Source organism: Osmerus eperlanus, chromosome 1 (genome assembly GCF_963692335.1).
Source record: "Osmerus eperlanus chromosome 1, fOsmEpe2.1, whole genome shotgun sequence".
In the NCBI taxonomy this organism is placed as follows: Eukaryota; Metazoa; Chordata; class Actinopteri; order Osmeriformes; family Osmeridae; genus Osmerus; species Osmerus eperlanus.
In genome coordinates this window covers 18,734,574-18,752,804 of record NC_085018.1, presented here as the reverse complement: position 1 = coordinate 18,752,804, position 18,231 = coordinate 18,734,574, and the positions used below count along the sequence as shown (strand labels likewise).

At 42.6% G+C, this 18,231-nt stretch overlaps 2 protein-coding genes across 7 annotated transcripts; one reads left to right on the top strand and one right to left on the bottom strand.

Moving 5' to 3' along the window:
- Positions 1–920: 920 nt before the first annotated feature.
- Positions 921–13,657, top strand: LOC134024579 (transmembrane protein 198-like). Of its 6 annotated transcripts, none has more exons than XM_062467132.1 (6): positions 921–1,036; positions 1,378–1,413; positions 9,384–9,683; positions 10,202–10,777; positions 11,052–11,200; positions 11,322–13,656. In XM_062467132.1, exons 3-6 carry the CDS (start codon positions 9,518–9,520, stop codon positions 11,469–11,471), a joined length of 1,041 nt encoding a protein of 346 aa, XP_062323116.1. In that variant the 5' UTR covers positions 921–1,036; positions 1,378–1,413; positions 9,384–9,517; the 3' UTR covers positions 11,472–13,656. The 6 variants fall into 6 exon arrangements, 2 of the variants coding, with proteins under 2 accessions (XP_062323116.1, XP_062323090.1); XR_009930904.1 differs by lacking the exon at positions 921–1,036 and having other exon boundaries at positions 1,043–1,413; positions 11,322–11,896; positions 12,177–13,657; XR_009930902.1 differs by lacking the exon at positions 921–1,036 and having other exon boundaries at positions 1,043–1,413; positions 11,322–12,321; positions 12,368–13,656.
- On the bottom strand, positions 13,658–17,756 carry mmp19 (matrix metallopeptidase 19). The gene is made up of 10 exons (XM_062467094.1): positions 17,478–17,756; positions 17,053–17,141; positions 16,833–16,963; positions 16,399–16,611; positions 15,996–16,241; positions 15,769–15,897; positions 15,500–15,664; positions 15,261–15,388; positions 13,981–15,128; positions 13,658–13,725 (listed from the first exon to the last, which is right to left on the bottom strand). Exons 1-9 carry the CDS (start codon positions 17,571–17,573, stop codon positions 14,898–14,900), a joined length of 1,428 nt encoding a protein of 475 aa, XP_062323078.1. The 5' UTR covers positions 17,574–17,756; the 3' UTR covers positions 13,658–13,725; positions 13,981–14,897.
- Between the last annotated feature and the right edge of the window lie 475 nt (positions 17,757–18,231).

Genomic DNA, 18,231 nt, shown 5'->3' with positions numbered 1-18,231 from the left:
CGGGATGGGAAAGGGAGAGACACAGGAGTGCCCTGGGCCTCTATAAACACAAAAATAATTCTGTGTGTGTGTCCCGCTGATTCTTTACACAAGTGATAACTGCAAGAAACTCAATGGAGAAGTTCCGGTCATGGCAAAAATGTCTTCATAGGATGCAGAGGAGGATGTTTAGTGGTGCTGTGATCATCTTAATAAAGAAGTTAATGTTCAAAGTTTATGTTCATAGATTTGTTTAGTGACGTTTTTTCTTCCCTGTCTCCACCTCAGCATAAAAATAAGTTTTATGAGGCTGTTCAAAGCTTTGCACCTTAATTAAAAAATAATACCTCATAAAACATGACACACTTCAATTCCTCCTTTTTATTGTTCACCCATATGTGTGCCATGTGTAAAGACCACATCATTTCTCCTTAACCCTCAGGTCATGGCAGACCATGTCTGGCCATGCTGCCTGTTATGGCTGACAGTGACAAAGCTGCAAGGAAATAAGTGATGAATGAGTTGAACATGGCTGTGGTGATACATACATACAGGCTGCCTTTTGCATGCTCAACTAGAGCAATGGGGTCAATTTAATTTTGGATGAATTATTTAATTACAATGCAAGCTTATTATCAGATAAAATAATGTAATTTTTTAATTGACAGTGAAATATGAATATTTAAAAAGCAGTCTTGCTGAACTTATTTTGCAGTTGTATAACTTATTCCTTGTGTTCGTCCCATCCATCGCATTTAGTCAACACATTCAAATATAATTTAGTAGGCCTTGCTGTTTCCAGGGTTTGCCTCACCCGACTGTACCTCCCCTTCCCTTTCCATCCCAAATTTGAATGCAACCGGCAATAACAGATGGTCTGTTGGCTGATGATTTCAAGCCTTTTCAGCTGTTGGCGGGGACGTTGGAGGGGTAGAGAAAGAGGGGGGGGGGGGGGGGGGGGATTGCAGTTGCTCACAAAAACTTTTCTGTTCAGAATTTTTTAACTCGACAGAAACCCCTCCAGTATCCAGGCTAGGATACGTAGCAGAGACGGAGTGTAGGTGTGAAGGAAGAGGGGTAAAAGAGTGAGCCATTTGGTCGCGGTAACTTTTTCCAGTCGTGACTAGCTCGCCAACTGACAAAATGCCGAGGTTCTCATGAATAAACATTGACAACCGATAGATTTCCAAATTCTATACCGGCTGTCGGTTGAGGCTGTCGGTTCAGTTAGCATTGACCACCTAATATTTTTGTATTCCTAATCCGACTTTTGACAGAAAAACAAACATTTAGCAGATATGGTCAATAAGATTTTGCCTTAGGTACGTCTAAAACCGGTTCTCCCAGTGCTGTCTCGTTTTTTTTGTTTTCCTCACTGTATTTTTATGCCCGATTTAGGATCACGGATTTCGACTACACAGCCGAACATAATCGGTAAGTAGACAAGTTTAGAACCTCAATTTTCATGGTTTAATGCCCAGTAATATCATACATTGAGTCATCGCTGCTAATATACTTTTAGATCTAAGGGCTGAATACAACCACATACAAATGCATACGTTTTTAGACTGTTACATTGTAGCCAAGGTCCTCCTATAGATGTAGAGTTCGGTTCTGCACCTAAAGGTGTGAGGAGCAATTCCTTCAGTCTAAACATTCAATCTACTCCATCGAGGAATCTGTTTGCCATCATTCCAAATCACATTTACATAGGCTATTCATTTTAATAAATGGGGATTTTGATTATTTGCTTTCAGTTTAAAAATCAAAACCTGTTTAACACAGTCATGGTCGCCCCATGTTGAACCCCCACCAAAATGTTTGTTGTGCTTATTCCTCTGACATAACTGGCATTCCAGCATCAGTGACAGTTATTTCACCTAACTGTACATATAGTCATTACAACTATACATCCTTTTCTTTTAATGAAATAAAGTGGGAGTCAGGTGGCTGAGCGGTTAGGGAATCGGGCTAGTAATCTGAAGGTTGACGGTTCGATTCCCTGTCATAACCCCCCAAAAATGACGTTGCGTCCTTGGGCAAGGCACTTCACCCTACTTGCCTCGGGGGGAATGTCCCTGTACTTACTGTAAGTCGCTCTGGATAAGAGCGTCTGCTAAATGACTAAATGTAAGTGTCATGAACTTTCACACTTTAAATATTGTTGGCAACTAATGTGCTTTACTCTCCAAGAAAAATAGCCTGAAATGGAATAGTTTATCTTTAACCTGGCATTTATTGTGGCCGATCTTACATGCCCCCATCTTTAAGGAAAAGAGTGTGTGTGTAATGACAAACTGTCATATCTCTTCCCACTACTTTTTCTGTAATCTTTCCCTCTCCATAGTCTCAAACTGAACATAAAGGAGCCTTGGCCTTGTGGCCAAGTGTTTTCGTGGTGGGGGTGTGTCTTCCTTATGCAGGGGTGTAATGATAGCCTACATCCCTCTCTGTGGCAGTGGAGTCACAGTGAGTCTCTAGTTTCACCCTCTTAACATTTTGCCCCCCCCCCCCCAGAAGGCTGTTTGGTCCAGATGGCCTCAACCACCCTGGGAAAACGAAGAGATTGGGCTTTTTTTTTTAACTGTCGCTTTTCAAGTTGCACTGAGGCAGCCTACTTGTCTCCCTTGGTCATTTAACTTTCTCGGTACTCGCTTGATATATCGCTTTCTCACCCTGCATCAATATCCTAACATTGCCTAGGGTCACCCTGCTTGAAGCTGATGTGTCCTGTATCTTTCAAGTTGAAATGTCTAAGTGTAGTTTAGCATCTCTTCATTTGTAGGGGGGATGGGAGTGTTGTGAAGACACAGAGAACTGCTGTTGCTGGGCCTGTAACAACTGTGACATCTTCACGTCCAGGCCATGGTCTATGTTGTTGCCTGCCCCTATATTTCCTTAAATTCGCTTAAAATGTTAGCAACCATAAGCTGATCCGGATGTAGACTATTCTCTACATCAGACTGTCCCAAATTGGGTGCTATACTCTTTCTAGTCCTGTTAAACCTTTTGGAGTTGAATTGAACACAATTAGTTATGGCATGCTATTTGCTGATGCCACTCAGTAGTTGTAGTACGACAGTATGACATTTGAGTCTCACCACAGCAAACTGAATCTTGCAAGGGTCCTTTGGTGGTGGTTTCGATGTTCCAAACCTTTAGCTAACTCTTTAAGACAAGATCTGAAAAGAATAAGGCTACCTCTGTTTTAAAGCATGGGCATACATAATAAAGGAATATCCTGCCACAGTGCAATTACTTCAACCTTTGAAACCCAGATTAGCATTCCAGTTATGTCTGGCCACACATCCATGCCTCCTTCAGTTCTTACAGAGTTTCTTAGGGCTGACTGGGATTAACCTTGATTCCCAGCTTATTCAATTATTCTTATGGACTTTACTCAGAGCGGGAACACATGAGTACGGAATGAGTAAAAGACTGTATGAGATGTGTAGTGTGAGATAAAAGGATAAACCATTGACTCACAGTACTTTCACACTATACAGTGTCCTTCATTAGGCCTTATTTACTAGGTTATTATTCCTTGAATAGTTCATAGGCCCCCAGTGGTGCTTGTCTCAAGCTTTCAGGAGCTCTGTAAACTTTGGCTTTGTTGAAGCACCGTATTTTCATGGGCTGTAATGTTCTGCTTACTGTATTGGCAGTGCAGAGCAATGTGTTTATACACTGACCACACAAGATCTCCCACAAAATGATCCACCAAAGTAAAGACGTCCTGTAAATAGACTTTGTCTTCAGCCTTGTTTGCTGTTATGGATGCTTTTTGTGGCTAGGTAGATTGACGAGAGTCTAGGATAGTTGAAAAGTCTGAATTTGGGTTGCAGGGAGTCCTGTTGCCTTATTGTAGGCAAAGTAAGTAGAGAAAGTAAAAAGAAAAGAGCTGCTGCTGTGGTTTTGAGGTTCCAGGGATGTACAACCATTTATAGACTAGATAGTATACTGAAAGTATGAGTAATGTTGTTATTTAGACTAAGAGGATGGCCTGATGAGCCAAGAACCCATGGGATATTTTAGGATGGGGAGAGCCCTTTTGGAGTTTGAATTATACACTGGCACCAGACAGACAGACAGACCTAGGGCTAAATAGCTACTCTGGGTTTCTTCAAATGACAGACCTGACCTGGAAGTACCAAACGTACAGACACACACACTGTGGGGGGTCACATGACTCCACCCTCTACCTACCATCACCCCAAACTACAGTATAACTACTGTATTCACTTATGTTCTCCCAGATTACTTTTCAGACACAGCACACTGTATCTTTAATGGGATATTTTTCATGTTGTTGTTTTTTAGCAGACATCCAAACATGTCTAGCCTACATCTAGAAAATGTAGGTTACCTAAGTTTATGCTGACATTTAACATACAGCATGATGTTGTAAACCTGTTCTATACCCTGCACATCAACTTAAATAGTTTGTACTCAGTATGATAAGGTGTCAAGTTACTGTCATGATTTTCTAATTGTAGCAGCCTATGACCTTAGCTTCACTTACTGTTCAGTCCTACTGGTTCTTCAGTTTATGACAAGTAGGTTTATTCTTCAGCTAATAGTTGTATTTTACAACGGCTCAAACTACCTCTCACGTCTTAATACAGTACTGTCTATACATTGTAACTACATCTATAACAGTCACTTAGTATTATTTCAACCTTTTTACATTGAAACCTACCATTATCATAAAGACTTGAAATCATGAAAGGGCCTCCACATGTTTATAAATATGGAAAGATGTGCATGGATTGAGATGGTTTTTTAAGTACTATATGTGCACTATATATACTGTAATTACATGTGTGTGTCATACACATGTGACTGCTTCTTGAAAAGCCTCTCATTGTGTCTGTTCTTTCACTTACTGTCGTTTTTTTTCTCTGGCTTTTTTGTAAGCAGCTCAACAATCTTAGTTGAAAGGCTTCTATTGTTTTGGGCTTCTCACAAAGGCAGGCGTGGAGTGGATGATCTTTTGGGGGATAGGAACTAATGATAAAAATATTCCAACTGTTAAGGGTTGTACAGTCTGCCTGGCTGTGTTTTTCTATATTGTAAGTGAATAAGTAAATAAGTAGTATTAGTATTTTCCTCTAAGCTGCTTTTCAATGGTCTTCCTCTTGTGAGAGAAAAATGTTTTACAGTTGGTTGATGGCTTGGGGTGGGTGGGATCATAAAGAATCTTTCTTGCACCACCCTGTAGTTTGTTTGACAGTTTAGATGGTGAAAGAAAGAGCCTCAGGTTAAATAGACAACTTGACATAATTTGCATCCAGCCAAGGATGTTGTTAGTATCCACAAGCTGCAGTGGATACTAACAAAACTTTCACAAAAAGCAAGAATGTGTTGTATGGTTAATAAGTAGCCTACATAGTCTGTCTGTTCTAAGTGCCAGTGTAAAGCCCTCCAGTTAATTTGCAGCCCCTCACCTTCTATACATTCTCCCCTATTTATTATCCCTCAGAAGTGTTTATAATTACTCTTTTAGCTCTGTCTTTCCCTCTCTCCGTGTGTCTCTCTCCCTCTCTCTGGGTGTCTCACTCTCTCTGGGTGTCTCTCTCCCTCTCTCTGGGTGTCTCTCTCCCTCTCTCTGGGTGTCTCTCTCACTCTCTGTGTGTGTCTCTTTCCCTCTCTCTGGGTGTCTCTCTCCCTCTCTCTGGGTGTCTCTCTCCCTCTCTCTGGGTGTCTCTCCCTCTCTCTGGGTGTCTCTCTCCCTCTCTCTGGGTGTCTCTTTCCTTCTCTCTGGGTGTCTTTCCTTCTCTCTGGGTGTCTCTCTCCCTCTCTCTGGGTGTCTCTCTCCCTCTCTCTGGGTGTCTCTCTCCCTCTCTGGGTGTCTCTTTCCTTCTCTCTGGGTGTCTCTTTCCTTCTCTCTGGGTGTCTCTCTCCCTCTCTCTGGGTGTCTCTTTCCTTCTCTCTGGGTGTCTCTGTCCTTCTCTCTGGGTGTCTCTCTCCCTCTCTCTGGGTGTCTCTTTCCTTCTCTCTGGGTGTCTCTTTCCTTCTCTCTGGGTGTCTCTTTCCTTCTCTCTGGGTGTCTCTTTCCTTCTCTCTGGGTGTCTCTCTCCCACTCTCTCAGCATTTGGAGTCCAGGGTAAAACAGTCAGGACTTTCTTTGGGAGAGCTTTCTGCTCTTCCAGCTGAATGAAGGCTGAAGGCCTTTAGAGGAGGGAGGGAGGAGGGCATAACAGGGCTCGCCAAATAACTGCAGGTCTCCCTTTTGCCTCATTCACTCTGTGGAACAAAGTGTTGTTTGAGTGGAATTGGTTAGACATTTAGAAGAGAAGAGTCGGGCAGAGTGAATGGAGGACATTTTACATTTTTCGCCAGTATGAGATTATTTTTACAAATATTTTATCTTCAATCAGACCATGATCAGGCTTTTCCAGGATCAGATGATCTCTTAGATGTGTTATCGGCACTATAATATGCTGTACTCTTCATAAATATTTCAAACAAGATTAATCTAATGACTCAGCCATGGTATGTTCATGGTCAAGCAGAACCTTGTCATTGTACTGTCTTAGATATGAATGAAAGGGAGAACAGTGTGGTGGGTCCTCAGTAGTCAACTGTCAACCTGTCAGATCTTTTTGTGCTAAGGGGGTGATACTGAACTTAAAACACGGTGGCCATTATAAAATGTTTTCTTACTTATTTTTTCATTCTAAGTGTTTTTACAATATATCACAACTTACTGAAAAATGATAATTCTTGTCATTGTGTGTCACATTGGTGTGTCATTGGTGTTCCATGACATTTTAATTTAATTCATTTATGCAAATAGAACAAATAGAAAGTACAGCGGAACATCAAGGCTCAGACATGCAGCTCTAACAGGGTCAGAGTCTAGGCAGTCCTGGACTGTCTGGAGTAACTAGTTACAGTGCAAAGTAACCAAATCTCAGCTACCCTTGCACAGTGTGGAAATACTATTATCTCAACTACAGTATTTCTAAATGATTGCTCACTAAATAAATTATTCACAAAATACAACATTTCTCTTAAAATGGTCCCTTATCTTTCTTCTATGCGTCAGTTGTTTATGTTTCTTGATTCAAACGTCTGATAGCTATCCTCATGTTGACTATCCAAATCCACATGCACTTCCTGTTCTGCTTCCTGCGCCGAAAGCAGGGCTCACCTCCAAAACAGCACCCTTTACTGCATTTCCTGTTCAGAGCCTATGCTTCCTGTCTATGAGTGAGAAAGGGAGAAGTGGGGTCAAAGGTTAGAAGGGGTTGAAGTTTCCCGCTTATGAGTAAGGAAACTAATATAGAAATTAGCTGTGACAAAGTAAGTATTGTGATGTAATTTGAAAATGTCAACAGATTAAAGTATCTATTGTCATTTTATACACGTTAAATTATGCCTATTTTGTTATGGTATCCTTAAGATGGTGGAACATCTTCCTCTTGAACATCTGCAGCCTTTCTCAGTATCTCTTGCTAGTCTGTGAGAAGGCAGTATAGCATTGAGGATGGGATTTATCATGGCTACAGCTGTAAGGGGGGGTTCGGTGCAGTCAACTGGCCATGATGCCAAGATAGGGAGAGACACCTCCTGTGTCAAACAGCCCCTTCAGACAGCTGGGCAATAATCTGAGTTCCTGAGTACTCAGCTGCCTCTTGCCTTCATACCAGAGCACTCTTGGAATACTTGACAGCTCACACTCCCTCCCTTAATTGAGCACACCCAAATTAACTATGCAGGGAGTTGTTGACCTGCAAAAAAGAGATGCACAGCAAAGCAGTGTCATCCATCTTGTGATACTCTGAATCCAGTAAAGTAGGAAGGATTACTACCATTTTGACCACCCGCCCCCCCGACACCTCCTTGGTTTTCCCCAGTTTTGTGTGGTGCATCTATTTCTCCCAGCATGCTTTGCTGTGGGTGCCAGTAGAGGTCATGGTTTGGGTCTCAGAGCCTTTGTGCTGCCCCATAATGGTTCCATTCTCCCAGAGAGGCACAGACTCCAGGCCTCTCACACTGGCCACTATTGTGACTCACAGAGGGACAAAGAGAGACAGACACACAGACGTGGGAGTACTGGGGTGTTTGTGTGGGTGCTGCTTGAGGTTCTGAGTACATGAACTTGAATGGGAAACTGATATCGAATTGAAAATCACTTATATATCCAGTCAAAACTGTTGATCAGATTTATTTTTTGTTACCAAGGTTTTCTCATATTCATGTCTGTGTTTTGAGAACTATTTTTGGGAAACTATAAGACATTATTATGTTTAAGTATATTGCACATTGCAAAAAGAAACAAATGTGTGGTAGTTGGTTCTTAACAGTCCTAGTTAATTCAAAATTGTTGCTGCAAATGAAACATTACAGATATGATTTTCCAGAGGAGACAGAGGCAGACACTAAAGGTCTGAACACAGCAGTGAGAAAGCTCTAGCCTTGCCCTAAGTGAGCCGCTTTCCAAACGGCCCTCATTCTTTCCATGTCAAGTCATGGGCAGGTCATAATGTATAGCCTGTGTCTGCGAAAGAGGGATGGGGTAGAGAGAGACCGCTTAAATGACGAGTAGACAAAAAAAAAGGGTGGGACAGAAAGTTTGGTATTGTGAAGAAGAGAAGGGGATAGAGGCTATGGAATGGTATATGCAGAGAAAGAGGGAGACAGGAGGGAGGGAGGGAGGGAAAATAGACAAGGAAAGAGGGCGGCTGCTGACTTTTCTCCTGAGCTGTAAACGTGAGTTAGCTGTAATCGGATCAGAACTGTGGTGAGATCATAAAGGAAGCCTGCCAGCAGCTCCAGAAAGAGCAGCCCACCCTGAGCCCACCCGTCTCTCTCTCTCTCTCTCTCTCTCTCTCTCTCTCTCTCTCTCTCTCTCTCTCTCTCTCTCTCTCTCTCTCTCTCTCTCTCTCTCTCTCTCTCTCTCTCTCTCTCTCTCTCTCTTTCTGACAGAGCAGGGCAGACAAAGTCTGTGGCAACAACACTCTTGTCAGTAACAGCATGTCTGCTCAAATATTAACATAGCATAGTTGGCCTCATTATGTAATTCTCAGTCACATCCCTTCTGCTTAAACTCAGAGTGCTGACATGCCACTTGTATTTGCAGCCATGTACACTCATTGTCTACGTATTTGAATCTGATGGTGATCACAGAAACTCTGTGTATGTGTCTTTTCAAGTATTGTCTGTCCAACAAAGTCATGTGTCTGGCAGCCTCATACACAGTCATTAAGAAGAAGTCACCGTTGGCCGTCAGATTTAAACTTCCCTTGAACACTTCTTTGAGGAGTTTGTTTGTGTATTGTGGGGGATTGTACAACTCCAAGTTACTCAAGTAATTTAGAATCTTATTCTTATAGCATTTGTTATTCACTTTGATGAACTGTGATGATTTAACTACTTCTTTCTCTGTCACCTTACAGGCACAATTCTCAGATGGACTACAGATAACACAGTTGTCATTTGGACTCTGGTAGTACACTTCAGATTCATCATATCTTTCCTGGTTCACCTCCTCCTTCCCCCTCTCACCCTTGTGGTTTGACACAAGCCAACAATGGCAGACCCGTCTGGGCTGGGCCCTAATGGGGCCGGAGTGGGGTCAGAAGCAGACATGGGTGAAGTGGACGCCTGCAGCCTGGAGATTGAGAGGAAGTATGAAGTCATCCCTGCTGTCATCTGCTCCATGTGCTGCCTGTTTGGTATCATCTACTGTTTCTTCGGTAAGGGCGCCAGGTCACCAGCCATACCCCAAAAGACCTTGATGTCAGCAACCAGCCGCAAAAGGAACACAAAATGCAGCTAGAACATGCACACATGTGCACTATGTGTCTGTTCATGTGTGACAAAATGTCCAAACATATCATTGGTATATCCAAACATAATGTGCTTATGTCTAGGGGCTTTTGATTCTGTCTGTTTAGGTCGGCTAGTTGTCAGTTAGGCCCTTAAAGGGTTTCATGATGTAATTTCTCCATTTTAAGTTTTATTATGTAACTAATTAGCTAAATGAAAAACATCTGGAAATTAATATAATGATGGTATTACCCTAATGTTATGGAGTTGCATGCAGTGATCACACTCAGACATCACTCACACCCAAATCAAAAGTATTAGCCAGGGGAGGATTACACAGCCTTTTTTCTCACCAGTTTCACTATAGTTACCACCCTCTTCCATCTTCTCCCCCTCTGTTCTTTTCCCTCCTCTCGGTTTTGCTCCTCTCCTCACCATTTTCCAGGGTACCGCTGTTTCAAGGCAGTAATGTTCCTGTCAGGCCTGATGTTTGGCTCCGTCATAATCTTCCTGCTGTGCCACAAGGAGCGGGTGCTGGACACCCAGCTGAGTGTGGAAGCGAGCGCAGGCATCGGCCTGGGCATCGGCCTGCTGTGCGGCCTGGTCACCATGCTAGTGAGGAGTGTGGGCCTGTTCATGACCGGCCTGCTGCTGGGCCTCTTACTGGCCCTTGCTGCCTTGCTGGTGGCCCACCAATTCTACACCCCCACCACAGTGTGGGTGCCCCTGGGCACGCTGCTGGGAGCGGGCATGCTGTTTGCTGTGCTGACATTACAGTGGCAGAGGCTTTTCACCGTGCTCTCTACGTCTGTGTTCGGGGCGGCCATCATGACAGTGTGTGCTGACTACTTTGTGGAAATGCTAGCTCTAGCTACACATGTCTATGAATGTCTGCGTTTGGCACCAGCTCCGCCTCTCTGCTGGTACAGCTGGGTCATCTTGGGCATTTGGCCGGCGCTCAGCTTCATGGGAGTTCTGGTGCAGTGGAAGCTGACGGCTGAGGGCTTCTCACACACTGAAGGTATGAATGGTATGAATTAAAGGTGTAGATTTACAGTATTGATCCTCTTTCTGAGGGTGGTCGGCAGTCACTGCACAGTGTAAATAAGGTGGGCTATGCGGTATGTGAGAGAACGGTATACTTAGCAGAGAGACAAAATGGAGGCAATGTTTTGAATATACGCTGTCATTTCTCAGTTATCAGTTATCAACTTTTTTTTATTGTTTGTGACTGTGGATTGATGGAAGTCAAGGACTATAACGATTCTCTTTCTACTTCCCTTTCCATTTTCAAGTCATCATCAGCAGGAGGCAAAAAAGAGTCCAGTTAATGCGAATCAGGCAGAAGGATGCCAAGAAGCGTCAGCAGGGTGGGGGGCAGGAGGGCACGTACCGCCGCAAGCCCACTCCAGTGAAACGCTACGCTGGAGACCTACTGGCACCTGTCAGTTTCACACCCTGGCTAAATTACCACCCTTATACTTATTTCTGTCTCTTATGTAACTTTCAAACTTGTAAATGTAATGTTTTTTAATGATGCCCCCCCCCCCCCTCTCCTCTCTCAGAGCTACCTGCAGAGTCTCAGGGATCGACAGATGGGAACAGGCACTTCCCTCAGCAGCATGGGAACAGCAAACCACACCATGATTGATTTTGACTATGAGACAGGCTCCACAGTGCCCCTCACTGCTACAACTCCTGTGATAAGGGTCTGAGGGAGGCTGAGACACAGAGCCCTTTTCTCTCCCCCACCAACTTTGATCTGTTGAATCTCTAGACATTATTGCAGAGGACTCTGCACTTCCAGTGACCATCCATATTAGACAATGTGAGATTCAATAAAATCCAAGACCCCTCTACCGAGCTGAAGAAGAGCCTTTTACAGTATTTGGTCAGCCATAACATCAATGCAGTTTACCTCCAGTGTATGTTATCAATCTGTCATGCTGGATGCTTGGAGGAGTGCAGACTGAAGTGCATCTAGATCTTTTTTCCTGTGTGCTGTTCCTTCAGAGGTGGTGTTGGTGAAAGGAGGTCTCCTCCTGTTTGATGTGTGCTGTAACCACTTTGTCAATAGACTGGCCTCTCCCTGTTTTGTGTCTGCCCTGGCCGGTGGCAGCTCCATGTGAAAAGTCTAAAGGTCAGTTCTGCCAGAGATCAGGAGGGGGGAATTCAAACAGCCCATTTGGCTTTCTTGCACGCAAGTCAGAAGCGGCATTAAAAGAGAATAAGAAATCGTTTTTGAGCCATCAGCTTTCTCTTGTTCCATAATCATTGAATAATGTAGTCAAAATTTTTTAATGGATATGGCCATCAAAAGCAATAGAGCTACCCTCTCACAGGACATCAATGATTGCAATCTGAGTAATCTGTGCATCAAAGACTTGAATGACCTTGTGGCGTATGCATTCTGTCAACAGTTGTTGACGCCTGTCCTGCACAACAGTTGAAGCTCCCCCAGTGAGTGAAGTGGGATTAAACTAAGGAAAGGACAACCGTGCATACATTTCTCTGCTCTTTGTTGCTCGAGTTGCTGTGTGTGTGCGTGTGTGTGTGTGTGTGTGTGTGTGTGTGTGTGTGTGTGTGTGTGTGTGTGTGTGTGTTTGATAAGTCATGGTATATGTGTTGAAACAATTATCTGTGTTGGATGTGCCTTTTATTATGAACACACATAATGACCAATAGTATGTGGACACAGCTTAGTATACAAACACCTGCTTGTTGAACCTCTCATTCCAAAATCATGGGCATTAATATGGAGTTGGTTTCCACTTTAGTTTTTATAACTGCCTTCACTTTTCAGGGAAGGCTTTCCAATAGATGTTGTAACATTGATGCAGGATTTTCTTCCATTCAGCCACAAGGGCATTAGGGATGTTGGGCACATTAAGGACATTAGACCTGGCTTGAAGATGCTGATAAAATGTATCCCAATAGTATACATTAATGGTGTTTTGATCAGGGATCTGTGCAGGTAATTTAAGTTTTCCTATACCAAACTTAATTTGTGCATGGGGGCATTATCAAGCCAAAACAAGAAAGTGCCTTTCCCAAAAAGTTTGAAGCACAGAATTGTCTGGTATGACATTTTGAAGCTTTAGCATCATATTTCCACCAGTAGAAATAAGTGCTCTAGTCCAAACCCATGAAAACAGACGCTATTGTTAATTGGCTTGATAATGCCCTCCATGCACAAAGTGAGGTCCATACAGAAGTGTTTTGTCAAGTTTGATGAAGAAAAACGTCCCTGGCCACCACAGATTCCTGACGTATCCATGGTAATGCCCATGGTTTTGAAATGCCTCACAAGCTCATTTAGGTGTGATTGTCAGGTGTCACATACTTTTAGCCAGTGTACAACTGCATTTCAGGATTGTTTTGGATGTCTGATTCAGATCTAGTGTGCTATGATGAGAGACTTGAATACAACAGACACCCTACTAATACACAAAGCCATTCAGTGCCTAAATACAATGAGGTGACATGTTCTGTAGCATTAAATAAAGTTAGCTTTCATCATAAATCTACTTGATGGCTTCTGGCCCATTTTGCTGGTGGAACATAATAAACCTTTTGGGACATGTTCATGTAATACTATTACTCTTGGTTGTTTCAAACAAATATTTCTGTGAAGTTGTGTTTTTTTATTAGTTAATGGGCTATTTCTATTGGTGGAGTGCCCGTATGCAGTTATTTATACAATTAACAACATGGAAGAGCCATCAAATTAACTAGAGAACAGTTGCCATAATCTCATAAGTTTCTTTTTGACTGATAGAATCTTACAGAGGCAGTACCCTCTTGTATTCTCAATATGTAAATACATGTTGACAGGACATTGAAAAGATAAACAATTAAATCAGTTTAAAACGAATAAAAGAAATGTTGAAAAAGCTCTTGAGTCATTTTTTGAAGCACATATATGATTTTATTCAACCCATTGGTCACATAGCAACATTAGCTGCCCAACTGCCTTAACCCTTGTGCTGCCTTCGGGTCACATGACCCAAAGGTTCATAACGAACCACCGTTGTGTTTACCCAATTTTACCCAATACAAAAACAAATAAAAATTATTTTCTTTTAACCATTGCAATGTGGGGGGTCTGAGACAGCCCGACAGTTAAAAGAAAATGCTTCACTTTGTTTTTGTAGGAGGTAAATCTGTCGCAATACGACGGTGGGTCACAATGACTGATGGGTCAGAATGACCCGAAGATAACACAAGGGTTAAATCACAGAGGATCTCAAAGGCAATTACAAGGGGTGGGTGGGTGGGGGTATTTTGTTCATTCTAATAGGTCAAAGCAACAGTGTTGCTTAGACCACTTAACTGGACAATAGGTATATGCAACCAAATGCCCTGTTCATGTCTGTAATCCACTGTTTTCATGAATTTGCTCTCCATTGTTCATTAGCCCTTCTCATGACATCACATTAAGATTTTGTCCCAAAGGACACAATGGCTTATTTCAATGGTTTGTATTGTTGCTTTGTATTGCTTTTACTGTCTTATAGAGAAGATAAACTCAGCAAAAGTGCTTGTACTCACACAAAAGCTGTCAATTTCCTAAAAGCTGAATGTGCCATAAGGCTTTCAAAATGCCGTTATAAACCAGTTACTAAACCTCAACATACATATACAAAGAATACACCCAATTTTACAAACATTTGATACTGGATAACACTGGTGAAATCCAAATAGCTGAGAGCAACCATACCCATTCCACATCTGTTTGAGGGAGAAAATGCCTCCCTTGAAGGCCCCCTGAGATCACAACAAGCAACCTCTCTACAGGCATTATGCATGTAAACTTCAGTTTCACACTGAAAGACACTCATACCAACACACAGTCCTAGCAACCAAACAGGATTGTGTGTGGGATTACAGTTTAGATTACTATAAGGCGAGTACAACTAGTTTTACTAGAGAACATTAGTGTTCTCAGAGGTTAACATTAACGGTATGAACACAGTAAGACACTTGCCCATTACATTATGTAAATATGTAATATTGAATTCAAATGGCTCTTTGGCAGACCATGGGTCTTATCTCGTTATCAAGCACCCTGCACCCCTAATGTGTTAATGTGTCGCTCCCTGAACGTTATAGTGGTGTCTACTGCCCTCTAGCAGTTGTCCCTAGCAACGCATCCAACGTTCCCTCTTGCTGAGTGGGTATCCTCTTTCCACACTCAGTAGGTCATTTACGCGCCAGTATTTGTCTCCCTTAAAGAAGTACAGCTTGCCATTGGTCCAAGTGAAAGCTGCGTCAAGGTTCGGGGGCAGCCCAGTGAAGAGCTGGGAAATGGGTTTGGGGTAAACACTGAGGTTACTGTACTTCAGCTCATCCCACTGCCAGTAACCGGATCCCTGCAAACACAGACGACAGGGATGGCACAAAGAGAGTATTGAGTATAGATGAAAAAATACTTAGCTATGAATGTTAAATGTACACATACTGTGTTTAGAAATCCTATTGTGTTTTTAAATAGGCCTAAATACCTTGAAAAAGATTAGCTTCTTATTCTTTTCTAGATACAAAGCAGCATCAATGTTTGGAGGGATGCGTTTCATTTGTTTAGGGTACCCGTAGTCCAGGCCGAAACTGGTGTACCTCCACACTTTGTCACCTGGAATAATAGTCCGAAAGAGAAGAGCTGTAGTGTGCCAGTTTGATTAACCTAATAACACTCTGTATTGTGTGGACTGTGCATGTGGGAGAGTATTTTACAGTATTGTACCTTTTAAAAAGTATGTCTTGTTGGTTCTCTGCGAGTATACAGCTGCATTTAGGTTCCCAGGAAGTCCCTTCCACAGCATGTCAATCCTCAGAGGGTCATTGTATCCTGAGTCAGACACTGTCCATACATAGTCACCGCTAAAAGCAAAAGTCTTCTTCCATGGACCTAATATGGCATAGGAGTAAAGAATATTACACTGACCAGCCAGACATACTGCATCCAGCTTTAAAAGACAGATGGGTAGTCAGAAGTGGCCACAGACAGCTCACCCAGCATGATGGCATCTAGCCTAGCAGTGCAGGGGTTTAGGGTGTCTCCCTCAGCATCAGGCTGGCTTATTGTGGGGGTAGGAACATAAGCTGATGTGGGGACAGAGGAAGGACTGCTCACACGTTTACCTAAGAAAGACAGAGATAAGACAAAGGGTATAAGTATCAGTGTATACAATGACAACAGGTCAACATTGTCATGCCTGTGGCTCCAGGTCCCACCTCACCATAGAGAGCTTGAATGCCTTTTACGTCATCAGGGTGCAGGCGAAAGTTGGCACGGTAACCAGAATAAACTGGACCCATCAGAGCACTGCTGTACTGGGAGTGGCCTAGCCCCAGGGCATGGCCTATCTCATGGGCAGCTACAATACGCAGATTGGTGCCATAGTACCTCCCCTCAGTCCAAAACTCATCTTCATCAAAATGTACAATTCCTGACTCTGGTGATTCTGCATGGGCCAGCACATAACCTGCAGTGTCGGAAGGTATACAAAGTTGAATATTTTGACAAGACATGACAAGACATGACTCAACAATTTCAGGAACAACCTGTTGGTTGAAGATGTAGCGTCGACCTAATTATAGAGACCAAGAAGAGACATGTATGCATTCAGACGGTACATTCACCTCGTCCATCAAAGGGCACAGCACATGTGGCATCTTTCCTATGGAATGAGATCTTGATGTCAGCCCGTCCATACTCCACCTCTCGGAAGCTCAGGGGAGCCACCTCACTCCAGTATTTGAAAGCAGACCGAATGGCTCTCCTGGTCTCTGTCTTTCCCATGTCTGGAGTGTAGTTATAGATGCGGTAGGTCAGGCTCCTCTTGTGCCAATAACCTGACATTTGAAAATAAACAAAAGCCCACAAAATGAAGAGTTGAGTAATAATTAGAGACTGTAGTAGAGTTTCATAATGTGTCTAGGTCTACAGTGTGATTGTAAAATATGACCCCCAGCAAGTCAGGAATCCAAAATTACTACTTGGAGCATTTTATACCTATATAGGAAAAACTTTGTTAAACTCTGGCAGAAGCAATGATCTTTATACGGTGACCAACCCAGCACTCTATATTTGTGGGATCTTTGGCTGAAGGAATCTTTGAGTCCACAGCGAGGTTTCCTCATCACATCTAGAGTCTTCTCATCTACCTTTCCAGTGGTGGGTAGATGTGTCACCCTCTGGAACACCCTAAAAAAGATGGAGGATTTGAGCATGGAGATGTATAGGATGGATAGACTTCCTTTCCTTAGAATCAGCTCCACTCGGAAGATCTTTACCTGAGGGCCTCTCTAATGTCCATAGGTGAAAAGCCCTGGTCCAGTGGGTTAAGAGGAGTATGCAGGTAGCCATACTTCCTAAGGTATTCCTGGTAGATCATTAAAGTAGAGATAGAATATAAATACTGTATCTAAATACAGACCATTTCTTTAATCTGACCACCACAACAATATGCACTTCTGATCCTTGATCTTCTCTATGTGCACTATTTGTACATCGCTTTGAATCTTCACTGATTTTGCTTCAGCTAAATTTATAAAAATTATAATTAAGTACAATTACATCCATAACCACAATCAATCAAAGGTGAAATAGAAACACCAATACACACTAAGAAAAAATAAAATAAAAAATATATAGAATTGCTAATACAATGGGTAGCCTACTTGAGCCAAACATTTTATCCATAAGATTATTACCATACCACTGCTTCTGTGAACTCCATTCTCCTATCCATTACCGATGACATCACGTTAAAAGTAAGTGCTAAAAGCACAGTCATCTGCAGCAGGTATTCCATCGGTTGAACAAGGGTTACCCCAAAAAGAAAAATGCTGGTCACAAAGCAAAGATGTTAATACAATTCTACTAATAAAATTGTCAACGTAGCCTTCTAAGCATTCAAAGTTAGAGAAATAAAGTTATATGGTCAGCACCAGTTACAACTTTTTCATGGAGTCAAGCTTTGTTCTGACTCTCTACTTTGGTGTGTTCTGGAGTTTTAACTGAACTGGGGGATGAGTCAGCCTTGAACCGCTGTGATGATACATCCCAGAGGAATGAACAGCTGCCAAATGAAAACTGTCTGCTTGGCTGAAATAGCACTTTTGTTAACCATCTAGCAAGTAGCCTTAGCCTACTTCCAGGTCTAGGTGTCTATCGCGTGCAGTTCAGGCCAGGTATAGGTTAGACTGAAGGCTATATTGCTGTTGGTGGTGTCTTTAGACCTCTGTTTAAGAGGTAGGTAGGATGATATTTTAAAATGATTCCTGACACTGCTGAATTTTCTGAAGTTACACTTCCAGAACCATCAACGGTTCTTGTGTCAGCAGTTCAGCATTGCCATAGTAACCACACCTGTGACCTCTTGATCTGCAGTAGAATTCTCTACCACTATACACGTCCCGGATGCCATTTGTATGTGATTTGTATGTCACACGCTAGAGCTAAAATATTAG

What these genes read in the sequence shown, in the direction of transcription:
- LOC134024579 (XM_062467132.1), top strand. Translation starts at nt 9,518, where the DNA reads ATGGCAGACCCGTCTGGGCTGGGCCCTAATGGGGCCGGAGTGGGGTCA. An exon ending in TATCATCTACTGTTTCTTCG is followed by an intron (nt 9,684 to 10,201) that starts GTAAGGGCGCCA and finishes ACCATTTTCCAG; the next exon opens with GGTACCGCTGTTTCAAGGCA. An exon ending in GGGCTTCTCACACACTGAAG is followed by an intron (nt 10,778 to 11,051) that starts GTATGAATGGTA and finishes TCCATTTTCAAG; the next exon opens with TCATCATCAGCAGGAGGCAA.
- mmp19 (XM_062467094.1), bottom strand. Translation starts at nt 17,573, where the DNA reads ATGGAATACCTGCTGCAGATGACTGTGCTTTTAGCACTTACTTTTAAC. An exon ending in AGGCATTCAAGCTCTCTATG is followed by an intron (nt 15,898 to 15,995) that starts GTGAGGTGGGAC and finishes TGTCTTTCTTAG; the next exon opens with GTAAACGTGTGAGCAGTCCT. An exon ending in AGAAGCTAATCTTTTTCAAG is followed by an intron (nt 15,129 to 15,260) that starts GTATTTAGGCCT and finishes CTGTGTTTGCAG; the next exon opens with GGATCCGGTTACTGGCAGTG.